Raw genomic sequence first — 19,996 nt, forward strand, 5'->3', positions numbered from 1 at the left:
TTCCTTCCTTCCTTCCTTCCTTCCTTCCTTCCTTCCTTCCTTCCTTCTCCCCTTCCCCTCTCCTGCCTGGGGAAGCTGGGCAGTTACCTAATCACTTCCTGCACGAGGACCGTGTTCATGGATTCTTCATAGAGTACAGGGTATTTTAGCATCACCTGCTGCACGTCAATAGGATCTGGGATCTTCAGCAGGATGTTCCCAGCAACTTCCTCCACAATCTAGGGGCCCACCCACAGAGGATGAGAGGCTGGACCACAGCACAGCTGCCCAAGCCCTGGCTGTAGGTTCCAGGACAACAGGACAGCAGTGACCACCCAGAAGAGCCCTTCCTTCCACCTGCTCCAGTGGGAAGAAAATCTGCCCTGATGGGGGGCAGAGGGACACTAGACTCACAACACATGGGAGCTGGATGGGCTCCTTCGTGGTACCCAGAAGGAAACTGAGGCTGAGGAAGAGGATATCCAAAGCAGTTCACAATATCCACCCAAATCCTCAGTGATCAAGGCCCCATCTGGGTTATTGGGTGCCCCTTGGTAGAGGGAGTTTTCTCTCCCAGAAGTTTATTTATTTATGAACAAATAAATTTATGACATCACAGGTACAGTCTTTATCCCTCAATATAAGGGGCTCAATATGTGAATGAAAGTTACCCAGTTCATATTACAAAGGAACCTTTCAAAGAAGCATTTCCCTAACGAGTTTAAAGCAGAACTCAGTGGATACAAATTCAATCCACAAACACTATTTTCTCCCTGCTCCCACTCCTGGAATATAGCCACTATCTCTTCTCAAAGGCTGCCTAGGCTGGCCCAGTTTTCCATGGAATGTTTGGGTGTGAGTGGGAAGGGGATGGAAGGGGAGCCTCTGACCTCTTCTCTGCTCTGGCTGCCTGTGGAGGCTGATTTGGGCTGCAGCTGAATGATGGCGCTGAGAAGGGCAAAGGTCTCATTCTGCGCAAAGGTGATGTTGGCGTTGTCATGTAGGCCAAAGATTTCAGGGACGTCATTGAGTGGAAGGCTCTTGATATACTGCAGGTAACCCTGTGGGAGGGGGCTCAGAGTGAGAGGCGGGGGTCTTTCCAGGAACCCTGGGATGAGGCCCATTGTGTCCTGAGCTGGACAAGCACTATACTGAGGGCTAAAGCAGGCTGGAATCTTTCCACTGTTACTCACTCCCAGGATGCAGTGAGTGATTGTCACATCATAGGGAGGGTGGAAGATGGCTCAGATCCTGACCTTGGGAAGAGCCTGGCTCTGCCCAGCCCCACCTCCATCAGGCCCCAGCACTCCGTGCCTGACTTAGGTCTGTTTCACCACTGTCTCTCCCAGACCAGAAGTTAGATCGTGGTTTTTTTTGTCTTCCTGCTGGTAAAGCCAAGCCTAGGGCTGGGCATAAAGGGGGAAGTCTCATTACTGGACTGGGACCTGGCAGATGGTCACAGTCAAATGTAGAGGAAGTTGCTCTGTCCAAGGGGCCAGGGAGATCCTCCTTTGGGAAGAGGAACCTGAGGGAACCTCTCTCTCCTCTGGAGTGTTGGGAGGGTCACACTAGCACCCACGTTGCTTCTACATAGTCAAGGACTGTTAGGGTTGGGATGTTTGGATCAGAATCCTCATGTTGCTATTCTCTGAACTGGGGAAGAACCCTTACCATTTAGCTGTTATTGTGAATAAAGGGAAGCTGCGTTTGCTCAGAGAGCTAAGTCATGTCTCCAAGCTCCCACAGTAAATGACAGGCATGCTGGACCCTGGGCTCTGCCCCATAAGGCTGGCTCTGTTCTCTATGGTCTTGGAGAAGCTGCTTGGCACAGCAGGAAAACTGAGCCCTAGGGAGGGCTCCAAGCCCCCTACACTCATGGACCTGCCACAAACTTTTCTCCTTCCCTATATCTAATCTGACCCTTTCCATGCCTGCACGCACCCCCTCCTTCAACGTCCCCATGTCAAGCACATTACAGATTTTGGGGGTTACCAGGATGAGGGCAGGTGATTATGATTTACATTGATATCATAGGTAGGGTTAATCTGGTGGTAGATGCCGGATTCAGAGTACATGTGCTCGGGCTCCAGGACCACGGGGTGGTAGAAGTCTTGCAGGATGTTCATGATGCAGCGACGGTCCCAGTCGTCGGTCACACGGCCCCCATAGTTGATCTCACCTGCTGTGTACTTGAGGACCTGTTCTGACCACCAGGGTCAAGATGAGGACCAAGGAAGGAGGGAGCACCAGGCCTCCCCCCAAACCTGTCCTGCCCCCCATCCCAGAGCGATAAGAAACCTCTCAGAGCAGGGAGCCTTCTGCCTGGCTTCAGTGTTCCCTTCCAGGGGCTAATGAACTGAACCAGGCTGGGGCTCTAGGGAGAAGGAGATGGCACGATGTGCCTGAGATGGCTGGCATCCCCCTTTGGGGCACTAGCCACCTCCTGGGAGGTCTGTGGGACCTGAGCAAATGCCAACCCACCACCTCCATCATCACTCTCAGCCAGACTCGAATAAGGTGCCATTTACCTTTCACTCCATGGTTGAGTGTGGGGGGGGGGGGAAGAGGAGGGGAGAATAAGCATTTATAAGGCACCTATGTGCCAAGCACTGTATTAAGTACTTTACAAATATGATCTCACTTGGTGCTCACACCAACTCTGGTGGGTAGGTACTATTACTACCTACCCCCATTTTACAGTCGAGGAAACTAAGGCAAACAGAGGTTATAAGTGACTTGCCCAGGGCCCCACAGCTAATAAGTGTATTTTAACTCTGATCTATCTGACTCCAGGACTAGAACTGCACCCACTAGGCTACCTAGCTGCCTTCATCCCAGAAGGCCTTGGCACAGTCACTAGAGTCCCCTGGGCGGGAGGAGGCTTGGGTGTGGGGTTCTCCCTGCCCTCTGGGGTCCTGGCAGGGTCCAGAACATTCCCTCCCCCCCAGCCCATCTAAGTGGTGAGGGTGACAAGCACAAGGCAGCAGTACTCAGCGCACTCCCCAGGACTGCCTGGACTTTCTGCTGCCAGCTCACCTTGTAGGGGATGTCCTCATACTCATCCAGGAACATTTTCAACTGACTGATGCAGATGCGCAGGTCTCCATCTGTGAACTCATAGGGAATGTTGAAGCCCAGGGGCCCAAACTTCCTCCGCTCCAATGCATTCCCATGGAACAGGCACAGGGACAGAAGCAGGCACTTGAACTCAGTCTGCTACTTGTTACAGAAGAGGAAGCCAGGGAGCAGAACAGAAGGAAGGAGTCAACACTTCAAGGACAGTGGCCTCAGGGAGCCCCAGATCAGAAGGCTCATGTCCTCCAAAGTCACAGAACTCCAGAGCCTTCTTAAGGGTCCTTGAGGGATCAGTCAATAAAATCTCATTTATGGGAGAGTAAACTGAGGCTCAGGAAGGAAGGAGGCCTGTTCAAGTTCAAAGCAAGTCAGAGGGAGGTCCAGGACAAGAAGGCAGAGCTGTCCCCTGGTTCCCAGCCTGATTCATAATGGCATCCCTTACTAAGAAAGTGCTTGTCCTCAGTGCCCTTGGGGCAGCCTGGGCTGGGGGCTGTGTGAGAGATGTAGGACAGGGGCAGAGTCAGCTGTGACCTCACCTTCTGGCAGGAGTTCAAGAAGTCATCACTGAGGCTACTATATGACTTCAGGAGGTTGGCCTTCATGCCCCGAGGGGGCTCAATGGTCATCTTGGAGCCGTTCTGGAGGATGGATACTGGGAACTTGTTACTAGGCAAGCTGGTGAGCCAAAGACGAAAGTCCCGGTGTACCTGTGCCCACACAAGAGAAATGACTTCTTGTAGGCATGTGGGGACAAGGCTGAGGGCAGCCATCCAGACCTCTGCCTCTCTTGCCCCAGTATAGGCCATGGGTGAAGGGCATTCCAGGGCTCACCTTGTCGGGGTTGATGTGCTCAATGAGCCTCTCCAGGGAGGGCATCCAGCTGGGAGCCAGGTGGCAGTTCTGAAAGAAGACCCACTTGCCTCTCTCCATGGAGCTCTGCATCATGGCTTCGGCTAGAGGACCCTGGGGGAGGGGTGCCCGGAGTCATGCTTGGCAGCCCCATCAAGCCCTCTGAGCCCTCCCTGCCCTTCCTTGTCACCCTGGCTTAGCCTCGGGGCCCAACCTCACATCACAAAGGAACAGAGGGCTGAGGGGCATAGACACTGTCTAGACTTGGCAAGTACCTGTCCTTGACCCAGGGAAATGGCCGTGAGCTTCTTGGAGAACTTCATCTCCTCAGCAAACTTGTAGAGGTCAGCAGCGGGATCTGTCCCCGGGGACAGCACAAATATCAGTGGGGTGGTGGAATTCGAATCTTTGAACACGGCAAAGAGGTTGGCTGTCTGTAAACCAAAGCAACAGTTGGCCCCAGAGGCTGAGCAGGAGCTGTTCCGGGCTATCTAGCAGACCCAGGACAGCTGACAAGGGGTGGAAAGTGGCCTGGCTACTGCGGCCACACCATCTCCAAATAGCTCTGCCTCTTGAGGCCTCTCACCCTAACTCTGACGACTTTGCCAGCCTCAGATTGAGCTCTTGGGGTTGGGAGGAGGGAAGAGAGGCATCTGAGATCATCTAGTAGGAGGACCTGGGCTCCAGGCCTGACTGGGTGCCCTCATCCAGTGATCCTAGGCTAGGTTGGACCCCCAAGTAAGAAAGTCTTGTCCAAGGATTAGAGCCCCGAGGGGAATGCAGGAAGGAGACATGTGGGGGCAGAGGTGTTTGTTTGGGCAGGTAGGGAGGTAGGAAAGCCTGCCTGACCCTGAAACCTACCTGTGGCTCAATGAAACGGGGCTCCAGGTTGATGGCCACAAAATCCTGCATGGCATTAGTGACCTTGTCCCCTCGGAGGCAGCGGAGAATCAGCAGCTTCTGGAATTGGTCTAAATGCTCTTCCCATATGCCTGGCAGGGGCTCCCTGAAAACAAGAGATCCCATCCACCTTCTTCATGGGGTGGCCCCGCAGGCCTTGAGCCTTCAGTGCAGAGACCACAGAAGGGGCGGCGTGTGGCCTGGCAGAGAGGGCCCCCATTGGAACAAAGTAAGGTGGGGTCCCAGCCTGGTCAGCAACTTGCTGTGTAACTTTGAGCAAGTCACTGCACAGGCATCTGTGCCTCAGTTTCTCCATCTGTCAGAGAGGGAGAATAACCACTGTTTGGCATCTCTCTCAGGTTGCTATGAGGATGAACAAATGGATAGGGAAGTGCTCTGGGGAGTCTAAAACACCAAACAGCTGTGCAAGAATCAAGGCTCCCTGAGGCAGCCTGGGGCTGTGTCTGCTGAACTTATTCTCCAAGTATCCCACAGCTGGGGGGAGTCAGGGTGGGAAGGGAAGGGGGTGATTCTCTCCCCCAAAGGTACTGCATCTTGGGGATGCCACACGGAGCCAGAGACCATCCCAAGCTACCCAGAGTACACTGTGAGATGAACACATCCTTCAAGTCATGTCTACGTCTTTCCTAGAGAGAAGCCTCTTGGGGCCCAGAGGAACAGGGCTTGCAGGACCTAGTTATAAGTTCTCAGTTGCTCCCCTGGCTCCCTGGCACAGCCAGCCTACAGAGGAGTGGCTAGCCTGGTGCCAGGAGAAGGCCTGTACTCAGACCTGGCTGCTCAGTGGTGCTCACCGGTGCGGCTCGACGCTGTCAAAGATCCTACGGAAATCATCCATGTGAACCACAAAGTCCTTTGCTAAGGTGGAGAAGTGGGGAAGGTTGGTGAGGGCTAGTATGTCCCGCCATGCCCTATCTGAGAGCCAGTCCATTGCTGGATTCTCCATGACATCCTTGATGGTGCCCCCAGAGAGAAGATACCGCCACTCCCCCTGGGGGTAAGAGCAATCCGGCATTAGGGGCCTGTCGCCCCCCACCTCTTCTTCCCACCATCACACGCCTCCAGGACAGTCCACTAACTAGCCTCCCTTCCTCCTGGAAGTTCCTCCACTGACACTGAGGATCACAGCAAACAGAGCTAGAAACCCTTAAAGTCAACCCCCTCCTTTTGCAGAGGAGAAAAACAAGGTCTGGCAGAGGAGACACGGATTGCCCAAGATGACCTCAAGTGGAGCGGAAGGTTTTGAACCCAGGTCTTTTGATGCCAAATTCAGGAGTCTTTCACTACCCTACACAGCCCCTGCAGTCGCCTTTCTCTCCAATACATTCTGTACAATGAAGAAAGTAAGATCTCTTCCTTTCTTTCAGCATTCAAGGTTCTCCATGCCTTGCCTTGCCCTCAGCTACCATCTTTGGTATAGACAAAACCACACTTTTCCCTCAAAGTTGGTTCCTAGAATACTTGAGCGCAGCTAGAATGACCCCATTTTCTGTGCTTGCTCTTCTCTTCAGTGGGGGCTTAGTGCAGTGAGGCGCAAATCAGCTCTGGTCTGATTGTTTACAGCAGCAAGCTAACAACAGTGTTTATACTTTAAAATACAACTTTAAACACAACTGAGAAAGAACTAAGAATGGCTTTATCAGTTTTAAGATACAACTTTAAGTAAACCTTTATTTAAAATACATTTCTTTCTCAGTTTTACTTAAAGTTGATTTTAAAAAATGTAAAAACTATTTCTAGCTTGGGGGCCAAACCAAAACAGGCAAAGGGGCCAGATTTGTCCCTGAAGCCCTAATTTGCCAACCCCTGGAGTAATGCACAGAGTAAGCCCGAAAATCAGGAAGCTGGGCTTGGCATGCCCCTATTACTCACAGGTTGTGTGGCCACAGGCAAATCACTCAAACTTGCCACGTCCAAGGTAGACATGCTTCTGCTCTACATCAGGGGAGTGAGATGTCCCCACTAGAAATTCTCTACACTAAATGTAATCGCGGTTCTGGACTAGATCAGATGTGGATATTTTTCAGAATGAATTTATCTGGGTGTTCTGTGTAGTGGATAGAGAGCTGATATTGGCCACCCACGGGAAGACCTGAGTTGAAGTCTTGTCTCTGACACTACACTCTTTGTGCCCCTGAGAAAGTTACTTAACTGGAGCATGCAAAGCCATTCTTTAGATCAGGGTTTCTTAAACTTTTTCCCCTCCTGGAGATGCATGGCCTGAAGGCATGCACACTGCAAAGTGGGCGTGCTTTGGGTCCAGAACCAAGGTTTCAGGGAAGTTACATGATGCAGGACAGAAACACTTCGGATTTATGACATGCCACGTTTGATTTTTTTTTTTTTTTGCTTTTTGGAGGGGGAAAGGCAGGGCAATTGGGGTTAAGTCACTTGTCCAAGGTCACACGGCTAGTGTTAAGTGTTTAAGGCCGCATTTGAACTCAGGTTCTCCTGACTCCAGGGCTAGTGCTCTGTTCACTGCACCACCTAGCTGCCCCAACACGTTTGATTTTTAATTCATTTTTGGTTATTGTGAACATTCAGAATCCTTTCGCTTTTGCCAAATTTTTCGTGACCCTATATGGGGTCATGACCCACAGTTTAAGAAGTGCTAGACCACTCTTTAAGACTTCATGGTGCAGAGGAGGCACCAGGTTGTCATGGCAGGAATTTTCTAACCTGGGAGCTCCCAACCCCAGTGAAATTGCAAGGGTAACCCTATCCCCTACCCTTATCTCTTTAATTTTTCAAAGAAAGTAAACAGCACTTAATTCACATAACTAGGTAGCCTGTATCAGCTCTTCATGTCTGCCTCCCCAGCTAGATTATTAACTCCTTTGGACCTGGGACCAAAGCCTTTTGTATTGTAGGAGTCAGAGCTAACAGGGATATGAGATTGCTGGCCACCTCGGGGTGATCTCCACTTCACTTTGGTTGCACAAAGGGACCGTCACTCCCTTGGTTTTGTCATTGCCCATAAGTGTTCACTTCAATAATCATTATTAGATTTTTGTGTCTGCAGCTGAACTCCCAGGGCCTTTGGCTGACCCAGAAAGAAGGCTGGGGTGACAGATGGGAAGAAGGTCAGGGGAGGAGAGAGGGAAGAATGGAGAGCAAGGATGTGAGGGGCCAGGCTATGTCCTGATTGATCCCTTACTCACTAGGTTAATCTTCCCTTCATTCATCATGATCCGTACACACAGGAGGAAGGCAAACATGAGCTTGTGTTTCTCAAAGAGGCTGCGGCAGACATTACTGTAGAGGCTGAAGGTCAAGTACTTGTTGATGTTTGCAATCCGCTTTTTCAACGTGTCTGCACAAGACACACCCCGGGAGGGATGAGAACAAGTGAACTGCAGGCCTCTTGCCAGGCTAAGCCAGCACCCTACCTCCTTCATCCCTAAATCCAGCCTCCCCATGTCTGCTGAACCAGGGTGATCAGAGTAGGACCCAGCAGGACTCTCCTAAGGTAAGCAAGGGACTAAATACTTGGGTGTTCCTGAGTTACCTGGGGGCAAATGCAGGCACCCTTCAAGAAGCACAGGCATTCCCATCCCACCTCCTCAAGGGCAGGGGAGGGCTAGGGCTAGGGAAGCAGTGCCTCCCACCTGATCTCAAGAGTGGCAGATGAGCTCTGAAGCTCGGGAGAACAGCCAGGAAGCAGAGCCCAGGAGGTACCTGCCCTCTCCGAGTTGGAGATGCCAGAGAGGAAGATGTTGAGGAACCATTCCAGGGAGTACTGGTACATGGGGTCCACGTTGGAAAGATCAGACACACAGAAGAAGAGGATCTGAGTGCGGACAGCCACTGGGACATATTCCATGCGGGTAAGGTCAATGTCCTTTTCTGTCTGCTCGGCAATCCTCACCTTGGCCTGGAACAGACAAAGGAAGTGGGGTGGGCTCGGCTCCAGCTCCAGAGCTCACATCCATGGCAGCAAGGGAGGGGAGCGGGCACAGATCCCAACCTGGATTTCCCCCGCCTTCATCTTGGAGGCTTCCAGAACCTTGATGAGCTCCTCGTCATCCACAGGGTTCCCCTCGGAGGAGCTGAGCCGGTACAGGATCTGGTCCTCGATATCCTTCAGTTCCTGCCTCATCTTTGCGTTGCTGACAATCAGCTGGTTCTTGGCATCCTCGAGGTCGGGCCGTTCCTCGGCCACCACCTGGCCCAGGAGCTGGTCTTCCAGGCCACTGTAGGGAAGGCCCAGAGTTGTGAGAGTGGGGCTTCCCTCACCCTGGCAGCCAAGGCTTGGGACACATCACACTTCATCAGAGGCCCATCTGTTTCATGGGCCCTAAATAACTTCTGCTAGGGCTGCAGGAGGCTTCTGCATTTGGGGGGCCCAGGCCCCTACTCATATGAAACACCAACTCACAATATAAGGAGGGCACTTGTGACTGTTGGGCTCGGTGCCTCAGACCCTAAAGGCAGCAGATATTTTGAGGAGAGAGAGGTCAATGAGGACTGAGATGGCCAGGGAAGCCTTCCTAGTGGATGTGGCTCTTGGTCTGAGGGGGCTGAAACTAGTCAGAGAGGAGAGGAGAAGGTACCCCTGAGGAGAGCAAAGTGCCAGGGTTGGCCTGAACACAGCATGTACATGAAACCCTCAAGATTTTGGCCTGGCTGTTACATGCTAGAAAGAAGTGGGGAACACGGCTGTCAAGGTAGGGATGGGGTTAGGCTGAGGAAAGCCTTGAATGCCAAGCTGGGATGTCTGAAGGTTATTCTGGTGATAGCAGCCGCAGATATCTGAGAGGAGAGGTATGGCAGAGTGCAGTGGGAAGGACCTCCATTTGAGGCAGGAGGAGCAGAGAGAGGGGAGCTTTTATACTAGGGATGAGGGCCTAAGTGAGGGTGATAGTAGAAATAGCAGCTGGCATCTAGAGAGAACCTCGGGAAAACCAGGTTTATCTCCCTGGCTACATGCTGAGTAAGGAAGATCCTGATGAAGCAAGGGTTACTGGGAGACAGCCTGTTTGGCAAGAGTGATGAGACACAAGGAGGGTAGGCATCTCCCAAGGCAGGACACATACGCCCATGGAGCGCAATGAGTGGCACTTTTAATGCTTTTTAAAAATGTAAGTATTTTTCACACACACACACACACACACACACAGAGGGGCTGGATTTCTGGTAAATCAGGCTGATCATGTTGAAGGGAAAGCACAAAGCTTCCTGCTGTGAAGTGGAAACCTCACGGAGGTGTGATTTCCAAACCTTCCAAACAGAAGGGACCCAAGCATCCTGTCTGGGCTCTGCCATGGGGGGTGCAGGGCTACTGGGATCAGAAGCCAGAAACTGGCACACTGAGCACCCAGGCCCAGAGGTCTGACCAAATGCCCAAGGACAGTGCCCAGGAGAAAGAAAGCCAGCTAAAGGTGGCCATCTGGGGAGAAGACCAGCTCTGAAGGCTCCAGAGGGCCGCTGCTGCTCACCTGGGGGACAGGGTGAAATTGATGAGTGTGAGCTTGGTAGAGATCTCAGGCGTGTAGTGGGGATTGGGCAACTTGGTGGTGATGTACATCCTGAAGTCTTCATGATAAGGGATGACACTGTCCCCCAGCTTCAGAACAATGTTGCCCTGCTGCTTGTACGTCTGAGACAAGAAAAGGGGGCGGGGGATAGAGAAGATCCAATCCAACCACAGAGGGAAGCTCAGCTCAGGGTGAGATGACCGACTCTGCCTCACTGTGCGATGTGAGGGGAAGTGAAAGGTCATCACAAGAAGTACCCTCAAACTAGCAAGGTCCCTCTGCTGCACACACACACACACACATACATACACACACACATACACACACACACACACTAAGTTATACTATTACTAATTATGCCAAAAGTTATACTACTATTCATTTCTTAGGGTCTTAAAGGCTTTCGTCAAGAGTCTTCTGTTAAAGACAAAACACCACCCTAGGGAGCCCAAACCCTTAAGCTACCTGCCCCAGGACTGCGTCAGATCCTTTCTTCTGCTTCCCCCAGGCCCTTGCCAGGACACAGCTGCTCAGATATTCCCTTCGGCAGGAGCCTGTCCCAACCCCTCCAGGCTACCTTGTGTAGTGGGATTTACATGCTGTCTCTCCCATCAGAAGAGAAGTCCCTTGTGGGCAGGGCTTAGACACTGTGTGAGTGCTTATGAACTAACTGTCCTGCCCATGGGGCACAGGGAGTAAACGTGATACCTGCTTTAGGAGCACAGGTTCCAGAGCTGGGTCTAGCTCTTCCCCAACATTCTCCAACAGACACGGCTTTCCAAAACGGATGGCGTTTTCCAGGCTGCGCAGGAAGTCCCGGTCATTCAGCTTAAATACATCCAAACCATGATCCTTCTCCTGAGACACAAGAGGGGAGTTCAAGCCAAAGAACAGCCTTGAATCCGACTGTGACATGGGGGGGGGGGAGGAGAAGCACCAGCCTGGGGCAAGCAGCCCTCTCTCTGCTGGCTTTGCCTCTTTGATGGAGGAGAATAAAACCCAACAATGCTTCTCAAGCTTTTATGGAAGAGGCCCACCAAAGGGCTCACAGGATCAGTTCAGCCTGCTCTCCTTCCCCCATTCCAACCTGTGCAAGGGCAAGGAGAAGGGAGCATGGTGAGGGAAGAAAAGACTCCCTTTTCTAGAATGCTGAGGGCTGCAAAGACTTCTGGGGAGAAGAAAAGAAGGAAGATGACCAGCCCTCTATACATAGGCCTCAAGGACAGGAAGTCTTGGGATCAAATCCTGCCTTGAAACTGTATGACCCAGGACAACTCACTTCACCTCAGGGCTCTAGGTAACTTTCTAAGACTAGAAGGTGCTGACCTGCATTGGTAGAAGGAGTTTTCTCACCTGGGAATTCCCTATTCCACTGAAATCACTGTCCCTGTCCCTGCATATAGAACAATGGACAAAGAAATTAAAAAACCCAGTCCCTGCCTTTGAAAAGCTTACAGTCTAATGCTGGGGATAAGTTGTGTACTTAAGGAACTAATACAAGGGAGCCTGAACCAACAGGATGTCCAGACAAATGTGAGAGGGTTGACAGCAGTCATGTTACCCCCCTGTATCCTCACTAGCCCCTCTGATTCTCTGCATGACAGTCCCATATTCACATTAAGTCGCTTTTCCCTGAGACTTGGCCTCCTTCAGCTTCTCTCTGACTTTCTCATGAGAAGCAGGGCAGCAGTGCCTAGCTTCCAAGAATTATTAACTCTCCTTTGTGCTGATGCCCTGTGCAATTCCAGCTAAGAGGAATTTAATCTTGAAACTAATAAAACCTCAGGTCACACACATAGTCACAGCCTCAGCTGTGCTCCTCCAGCCTCAAGGAACCAACCTCAGTGAAAAAAAAAAAGCCCATGTATAATTTTCACAGGAAGCAGACCAAGCTATCAATTGCCACACCAAAAAGAAAATGTTCTCAATCACTAATCATTAGATAAATGCTAATTAGAACCACTCTGAGGTACCACCTCATACCCATTAAATTGGCAAAGTTCAGAAAAAAGGAAAATGACAAATGCTGGAGGGGCTTTGAAGAAATAGGTACATGAATACACTGTTGGCAGAACTGTGAACTAGTCTAACCATTCTGGAAAGCAATCTAGAAGTATGCCTAAAAAGCCTTTAAACTGTGCACACTCTTTGACCCAATAACTTCACTCCTAGGTCTATATCCCAAAAAGATCAAAGAAAGAGAAAAAGGGCCCATATGTACAAAAGTATTTATAGTAGCTTTCTTCATGGTGGCAAAGAATTAGAAACTAAAGGGATGCCCATCAACTGGAGAATGACTGAACATGTTTATGATATATGAATGTGAAGGAACACTACTGTGCTGTAAGAAATTAAGGGAATGGGGGACAGAGTTAAGATGGCAGAGTAGAAACAGGACTTCCTTGAGGATCCTGTTCCCACCTCCTCTAATTCATGTAAAAAATGACTCTAAACAAACTTTGAAGCTACAGAACCCACAAAATGACACAGAGAAGCTAACCTCCCGCTGAAGACAGCCCAGCAGGCTAGTAGGAAGTGGCCAGAACAGCATGTTGGGAGTCGAGACCAGCCCCGCTCCCCTCTGTGAGCCCGAGGTTTTAGCCTCAGGACAGCCACAACCAGCTGCCCACTGGAGGGACTCCAGATCACCAGCAGCTGTGGCAGTTTCCAGAATTATCAACCCATAGATGCTAAGGACAAAGTGAGAGGTCAGTGCAGTGTGGACTTTGGGACCTGGGAGTTCTGGAGTGTGGTTGGCCTTTGCCCCCCTGGGGGCTAGAAGATGCTGAGGAATGGTGGATGTGCAGCCACTGCCACATGGCTGCTTCAGAGCTCCTGGCCTGCAGATAGTAGGGGCACCAAGAAGCCAGTCTGAGGGGTAATAGCTCTTGCTTTAACCTGCTTGGATCTGGATCACTGTCTAGGGTGGAGGTCCTGAGGTGTGTGACCAGGTGCCAGAGTGTGTGGAAGCTTCAGAGAGGCCACCCAACTAATAGCTCCAGCAGCTGAGAAAACCCCATTGATTTGGGACAAAACTCCTCCCTCTGGTAGCAGAGTTCTACTGGGGCAAAAAGCTCAAAAGTCAAGTAATTGAGTGACAACATGAGCAAGCAAGGGAAGCAAGGCAAACACAGTAATCCAGCTTTGGACTCTTTTTTGGAGGGACAAAAAGGATCAAAGCATGGAACAGGAAAAAGACAGCAAAGTCAGAACTCCTGCACCACAAGTTTCAAAAAAAAAGAATAAGCTGCTTACAGGCCATAGAGGAGCTTAAGAAGGATTTTGGAAACCAAATAAGAGAAGTGGAGGAAAAACTGGGAAGAGAAATGAGAATGATGCAAGAAAATTACAAAATGAGAATCAACAACCTGACTAAAAAAAATAACACGTTAAAAAATAGACTAACTCAAAGGACAAAAGAGGCTCAAAAAGCCAATGAGGAGAAAAATGCCTTAAAAAGCCAAATTTGGGGGTGGCTAGGTAGCACAGTGAATAGAACACTGGTCCTGGAGTCAGGAGTACATGAGTTCAAATCCAGCCTTAGACACTTAATACAAAAATTAGCCATGTGACCTTGGGCAAGTCACTTAACCCAACTGCCCTCCAAAAAGCAAAAACAAAAAGTCAAATTTTCCAGATGGAAAAAGAATCTCAAAAGCTCACTGAAGAGAACCATTCCTTCAGAATTAGATTGGAGCAAATGGAAGCTAGTGACTTTATGAGAAATCAAGATACTATTAAACAGATCCAAACAAATGAAAAAATAGAAGGCAATGTGAAATATATCATTGGAAAAACTACTGACTTGGAAAATAGATCCAGGAGAAATCATTTAAAAATTATTGGACTACCTGAAAGCCATGATCAAAAAAAAATCTAGAAATTATCCTTCAAGAAATTCTCAAAGGAAATTGCCCTGATGTTTTAGAACCAGAGGGTAAAATAGAGGTTGAAAGAATTCACTGATCACCTCTTGAACTTTTTCCCAAAAAGAAAGCTCCTAGGAATATTATAGCCAGGTTCCAGAGTTCCCCGATCAAGGAGAAAATATTACAAGCAGCCAAGAAGAAACAATTTGAATATTGTGGAAACACAATCAGGATAACGCAGGATCTGCAGCTTCTACACTGAGGGATTGAAGGGCTTGGAATATGATATTCTGGAGGGCAAAGGAGCTGGGATTAAAACCAAGAATCACCTACCCAGCAAAACTGAGTATCATATCTCAGGGGAAAATATGGTCATTCAATGGAATAGAGGACTTTCAAGCATTCTTGATGAAAAAATCAGAGTTGAATAGAAAATTTGACATCCAGATACAAGAAGCATGAGAAGGTAAACAGGGAAAAGAAATTATAAGACACCTATCAAAGTTGAACTATTTACATTCCTACATGGAAACACGATAATTATAACTGATGAAACTTTTCTCAGTATGAGAATAGTTGAAGGGAAGTATATGTATGTATATGTACACGTATACATATATATGTATACATACATACATGTCTATATAGGAGGGTATATTGGAGTATGAATACATATGTGAGTGTGTGTGTATATATGTGTACAGGTATACATAGACAGAGGGCACAGGACCAATTGATAGGAAGGGATTATACTTAAAAGGTGAAATTAAGAGGTGAGAGAGAAATATAATGAGAGGAGATGGGGAGAGAAAGAATGGGGTAAATTATCATATAAAAGAGGCAAGGGAAAACTGTTACAATGGAGGGGAAGAACAGGAAGGCAAAAGGGAATGAGTCAACCTTATTCTCATTGAATTTGGCTTAGGAGGGAATGACATACACACTAAATAGGGTATCTCATCCTACAGGAGAGTAGGGGGGAAGGGGAGGTGAGTGGGGGGATGATGGAAGAGAGGGCAGGCTGGGGGGGAGGGAAGTTGGAAGCACACACTTTTAAAAAGGGACAGGATCAAAGCAGATAATAGAACAAGTGGGGGGTGGCATAGGATGGAGGGAAATATAGTCAGTCTTTCACAATATACCTACTATGGAAATGTTTTACATAAGTACACATGTACAATCTATATTGAACTGCTTATCTTCCCAGTAAGGATGGGTGATGAGGGAGGTAGGGAAAGAATATGGAATTCAAAGGTTTAAAATAAAATGTTTAAGATATATATGTAATAATAATTATTATTATTTTACATGTAACTGGGAAATAAGATATACAGGCACTAGAGCATAGAGATCCACCATGCCCTACTGGAAAGTTGGAGGGGGAATGGGGGAAGATATGGGAGAGAGCAGATTGGGGGAGGGGATATTCAGTGGTTTCGCTGTGTTGGGGTGGTGGGTAGGGGAAAAATCGGGAGAAAATTTGTAACTCAAAATCTTGTGGAAATGAATACTATAAACTAAAAATTTTTTTAAAAATTAAAAAAAGAAATTAAGGGAATGACTTCAGAGAAACATGGGAAGATTTATATGAACTGATGTAAAGTGAAAGGAACAGAACCAGGAGAACAATTTACACAATAACTTCAATATCATAATAACAAACAACTATGAAAGACTTGGGAACTCTGATCAACACACTCACCAACCACAATTCCTGAGGGTTCATAATGAAAAATGCTATCTGCCTCCTAATAGAGAGGTAATGCACTCAGAGTACAGACTGAAATGTATTTTTCTGGACATGACAAATGTAGACATTTGTTTTGTTTGGTTATACATGTTTGCAACAGATTTTATTTTTCTCTTTTTATTAATTGGGGATGGGGGAAGTGGGCAGGAGTCAATGTGAACTTGAAAATAAAGAGGGAAGAGAGTGGAAGAGTTAAACTGAGAGAACAAGATACTTTGTAGAAGGCTGTGGGTAGAGAGGGAAGCCAAGTACCTGTCCTTTTCCTTTGTCTCTAAGTGACAGGACCTGGGCCTCACTTACCAGGTTTTTGATCCACTTGTTGGCCTGTCCCTGGGGGTCAATGAAATGAGTCCAGCGCTGAGAATACTGTGTGATGACACCATTTTCTACAGACAGGGTGTCATTGGGGAGGCCTGCAATCTGAGATCAAGATCAGTTTGGTGTCTATGATTTTGCTACACTGGGCAATCTCCACTTACCAAACCCTGCACAAGACCAGGTAGCTGCCCATGACCTTTCCCAGATTGGTCTCCCATATACCCTGCATGGTCTCTGTGACCATGTGAGCATAGGCATATACATGTTTGTGTGTGATCATGATCTAATCACTCTTCTTCTCAATAGGTGCTGACAGCACTCAGTGCAGACTGCCCAGCCTGGCATGGAAGGCCTTTCACAAACTGGGCCTACTCTGCTTTCCCATCTTTAGCTGGGCCAGCCCACAGGATGCTACAGGGTCCATTCCTGCCATACCTGCCACGACCGAATCTTCACTGGATTCCCCAGTGTCCCAATCAGGGTCGGTTCCGCAGTATGTGGGACCTCAAATTCCGAGAGCTGCTCTAACCACAGCTCACACAGTGATGTTCGGTACTGCCCCTGCCAAGAGACAGAGACCTCAGTCCTGGGCTCACATGACAGGACTAGAGTTGAGGTACCTAGTGTCCCTCATGGAATAATGCCCAGGGGCTCAGCAGAGAAATTTCCAGGGAAAACGATTTAAATATGCTCCTAATAGCAACCCAGCATCTTTCTGTGAGACCTAAAAGAGGAGCTCATCCAAGGGAGCCTGCTAAAATCTTGCTTGGAGGTAAAGAAGCTGCAAAGCGTTGTGTTCATACTGAGTCCAAGAGAGTGAATGGGGATTCAGTGTCCTTGAGAGGGCAGGACAGTATCTGTCACAGGTTTGGAGCCATCAGAGATGAGGATGTCTGATGACCCTGGGGTCATCTGAGATTCCCAGTCATATTCCATCCATGCAGGCAGCAAGGCTTAAAGTGGTAGAGAAAATCCTAATTGGCTGATCCTCCACACTACGGGAGGTCAGACACAGAAAAACAGTAGTGACCCCAAGCAACACTGTGCTTACTCAGGGATCCCGGTAAGCCTGGAAGGAAGAACAGACTGGGGATTGGTTTGATATCTGGAAAACTACTCATTACATTGTAGAAGGATCCATTTCTGTGGGTGAGTCTTGAAGCACATTTAAGCGTCATCTCTTCCTAGAATGTCTCAAAAAGGTTATTCTCTCAGTGGGTGGGGCTGGCAAGGGCCTGGGTCCGGTCTGGGTTGTGTTTAAATTAGATACCTTGCAAGAACCAGGCCTGAGATGGGGAAGATGGTCTGAGCACAGGCTCGTTTTCTGGTCTTCCTTACCGTAAAGGGCCCAAGGTAGGCCACAAAGCCAGCTGCCATCAGGATGTCACCATAGATATTGTTGATCAGGTAATCTAGGTTTTCAACTGTCTCTTGCCAGCGCACCTTTTCATCAGCCAGTCCATTGATCAGCTGGGGGAAAGAAGGCCAGTTGGTCACATACAGGATCATGATGCTATATGCCAGAGTTCAGGGCACTGCTTCTCATTCTCCACAGGCTGCCCTGAAAATCTCCACTGAACAAATGCCTTGATGCCCCTTGGGACAGATGACAGCTCTTTCCACCACCCCCACATGTGGGACCCTGAGAATACAGGGAGTGGGACCTTGCTACAGGGATAGATCGATAAGTGATAAAGGGTACAGAAGGAGCATGGTTGGGATAAATCCAGCTTGAAGGCAGATTAGAACTAGGAACTGAGTGAGAGTAAGGCCAGTAAGGTATGGCAACATAGTGAACTTCATGGCTAAAACGAAGCCCTGTTTTCTCCAGTGAACAAAAAAATGCATCAAATAAAATAAAGCAACAAAAAAAAGAAGGGAAAAGGAATGAAATACAAGAAAACTAAGAGGAAACAAGGAAAAAAAGAGTAATCCAAAGAGGTCCTAATTAATAATTACAATGTGGCAAAGAAATTGTGAGAAGTCTCCAGAAAGAAAGAATATTGTACCTGGGGATGAGTAAGGTAGAAAAGAAGGAAAACTACAGTTGGGGTAGGAGTAACAGCAATTAGGGCTGGGCTGATTTTTGGGGGGGAGGCAGCTGTTCCCAATCAAGTCTCAGAAGACAACAGCCCATTAGAAGCCAATGCCCAGGTCCACACCCTCTTCTCACCAGAAGTGGGGTGGGGTGGGGGCAGGTGCTATGTCTGTCTGAACTAATGCTGTATTCTCTCTGAACACCCTTTCCAGGGGATGGCTGACCATCTAGTGGTCAGCGAATGTCTCATTCTGTTCCAGCCCCAAATCTGAGCCATGAACCAGCCTGTGACAATCCCCTCCGGTCTGGGGTCCATTTCTTTCCAGGCCGAAGGCTGTAGCTTCTTCTGTGTGCATGGAGGCTCATGAGGGGCTGATGACAACCCTTACCTTGTCAGCGCGGCCCATCCTTTGTTCACACTGTTCACACTTCATCTCCAGCTCTTCCTTCTTGGTAATGCAGTCTCGGTACTTGGTCTGGAGGGTGAAGATGCCTTCCTCCACTTCTCGAAGCTGATTTTTGGCGATATCCAAGATCCTCTGAGTCTCATCCAGGTCTTCCTGGGCCTCACGCAGGGCTTGCTGAGGGGGAGCAGAGTGAAATGGAGTAACCCTGAGCTTGTATTACCTTTGATAACAGCCAGAAAGAATCAAGGAACCATGGGCTGGGAATCAGGAAATTGGGGTGTTTGGGCCTGTGCTGCCACTGGCTAAGCAGCTGTGTGACGCTGGACAAATGTATCCCTTTTTAGACCTCAGCTTCCCCATCTGTACAAAGAAGGGGTTGGACTGGACAATCAAAAGGACCCCTTTCAGCTATGATATTTTAGGATTCTCTGAAATAGCCCCAGCTGAGAGGAGGGTTTGGAGAGGTTGGCCATGTGGGCCAGAGAGCCCTTTCCACTCACAGGTGGCTGCCATCTCCAAATTCTACTCTCTATCTTCCCTTTCCCCTACTCACCCTCTTTGGCTCCACAGCTTTGGCCACAAAGTGGTACTTGTGCATGGCTCGTACCCACTGGCAGATAGACGTGCATGCCTTGGACACTTTGGCAATGGCTGCAGGCTGAAATTCATCATTGTCAATGTAGGGCTGGATGGCTTTAATCACAGAATCAGCAATGTTGTCCTGAAATCAGAGGGCATGGGATAAAGATCAGTAGAGTGAACCAAAGAGAAGGTTTTGGAAGAAAGCTCTTGGTTCTGGTAACCTCACACCTCCATGGGGCTTGGAGGTAACTGGACAGTAGTCCCCCTGCTCTTTCTCCTTCTTGGGCTACGTGTTAGAAAGGGCCCTAGGAGTTTAATGTACATGTGCATGGCAAAGAACATACAGATTGAGGTTAGTTAATGGGAGACATTCATCTTTGGCTTAAAGCCCTGACCTCTCAAGTCAGAAGCAATGGTGGCCTTCTCACTGATGTGACTCTGACCCCTTCCCTCTAGGCTCTTTCCCTCAAAATTATTACTGCCTCCAACTATTTTTCTCTTGCTCCGGCATTCACATTTTAAAATTTTCAAGCAGAGGTATCTGTTTATTGAGGAGAAGGAGGAAATTTAGATAACACATAGTATGCAAGGAGCAGTAGCACTGAAAAGTTGGCCAGCCATTCAGGACTGGTTTCAGGAAGAATGTCTTCCTGAAAAAGTTCCTAGGAAGTTCTGTTGACAGGAACAGAAGCAGATGAATGTTAACCTGACATGAACAACTGGAGATGGCTCAA

At 48.7% G+C, this 19,996-nt stretch overlaps 1 protein-coding gene across 1 annotated transcript in view; it reads right to left on the reverse strand.

Annotated features, from left to right (window-relative positions):
- DNAH1 (dynein axonemal heavy chain 1) overlaps window positions 1–19,996 on the reverse strand; it is a 171,052-nt gene that overhangs the window by 3,721 nt on the left and 147,335 nt on the right. The window contains exons 57-75 of the mRNA XM_069095561.1: window positions 19,234–19,401; window positions 18,663–18,854; window positions 17,574–17,705; window positions 16,671–16,796; window positions 16,218–16,337; window positions 11,007–11,156; window positions 10,260–10,420; window positions 8,789–9,014; window positions 8,500–8,695; window positions 7,983–8,134; window positions 5,616–5,812; window positions 4,765–4,909; window positions 4,179–4,337; window positions 3,874–4,017; window positions 3,591–3,749; window positions 3,016–3,195; window positions 2,001–2,177; window positions 870–1,040; window positions 88–218 (exon numbers count right to left, since the gene is read on the reverse strand). Of these exons, the coding sequence (XP_068951662.1) occupies window positions 88–218; window positions 870–1,040; window positions 2,001–2,177; window positions 3,016–3,195; window positions 3,591–3,749; window positions 3,874–4,017; window positions 4,179–4,337; window positions 4,765–4,909; window positions 5,616–5,812; window positions 7,983–8,134; window positions 8,500–8,695; window positions 8,789–9,014; window positions 10,260–10,420; window positions 11,007–11,156; window positions 16,218–16,337; window positions 16,671–16,796; window positions 17,574–17,705; window positions 18,663–18,854; window positions 19,234–19,401 (3,086 nt within the window). The remainder of the gene's footprint in view (window positions 1–87; window positions 219–869; window positions 1,041–2,000; window positions 2,178–3,015; window positions 3,196–3,590; window positions 3,750–3,873; window positions 4,018–4,178; window positions 4,338–4,764; window positions 4,910–5,615; window positions 5,813–7,982; window positions 8,135–8,499; window positions 8,696–8,788; window positions 9,015–10,259; window positions 10,421–11,006; window positions 11,157–16,217; window positions 16,338–16,670; window positions 16,797–17,573; window positions 17,706–18,662; window positions 18,855–19,233; window positions 19,402–19,996) is intronic.

Source organism: Petaurus breviceps, unplaced genomic scaffold (assembly GCF_028583685.1).
Source record: "Petaurus breviceps papuanus isolate PSGF00001 unplaced genomic scaffold, PetGlider_PUasm1.0 227, whole genome shotgun sequence".
Lineage (NCBI taxonomy): Eukaryota > Metazoa > Chordata > Mammalia > Diprotodontia > Petauridae > Petaurus > Petaurus breviceps.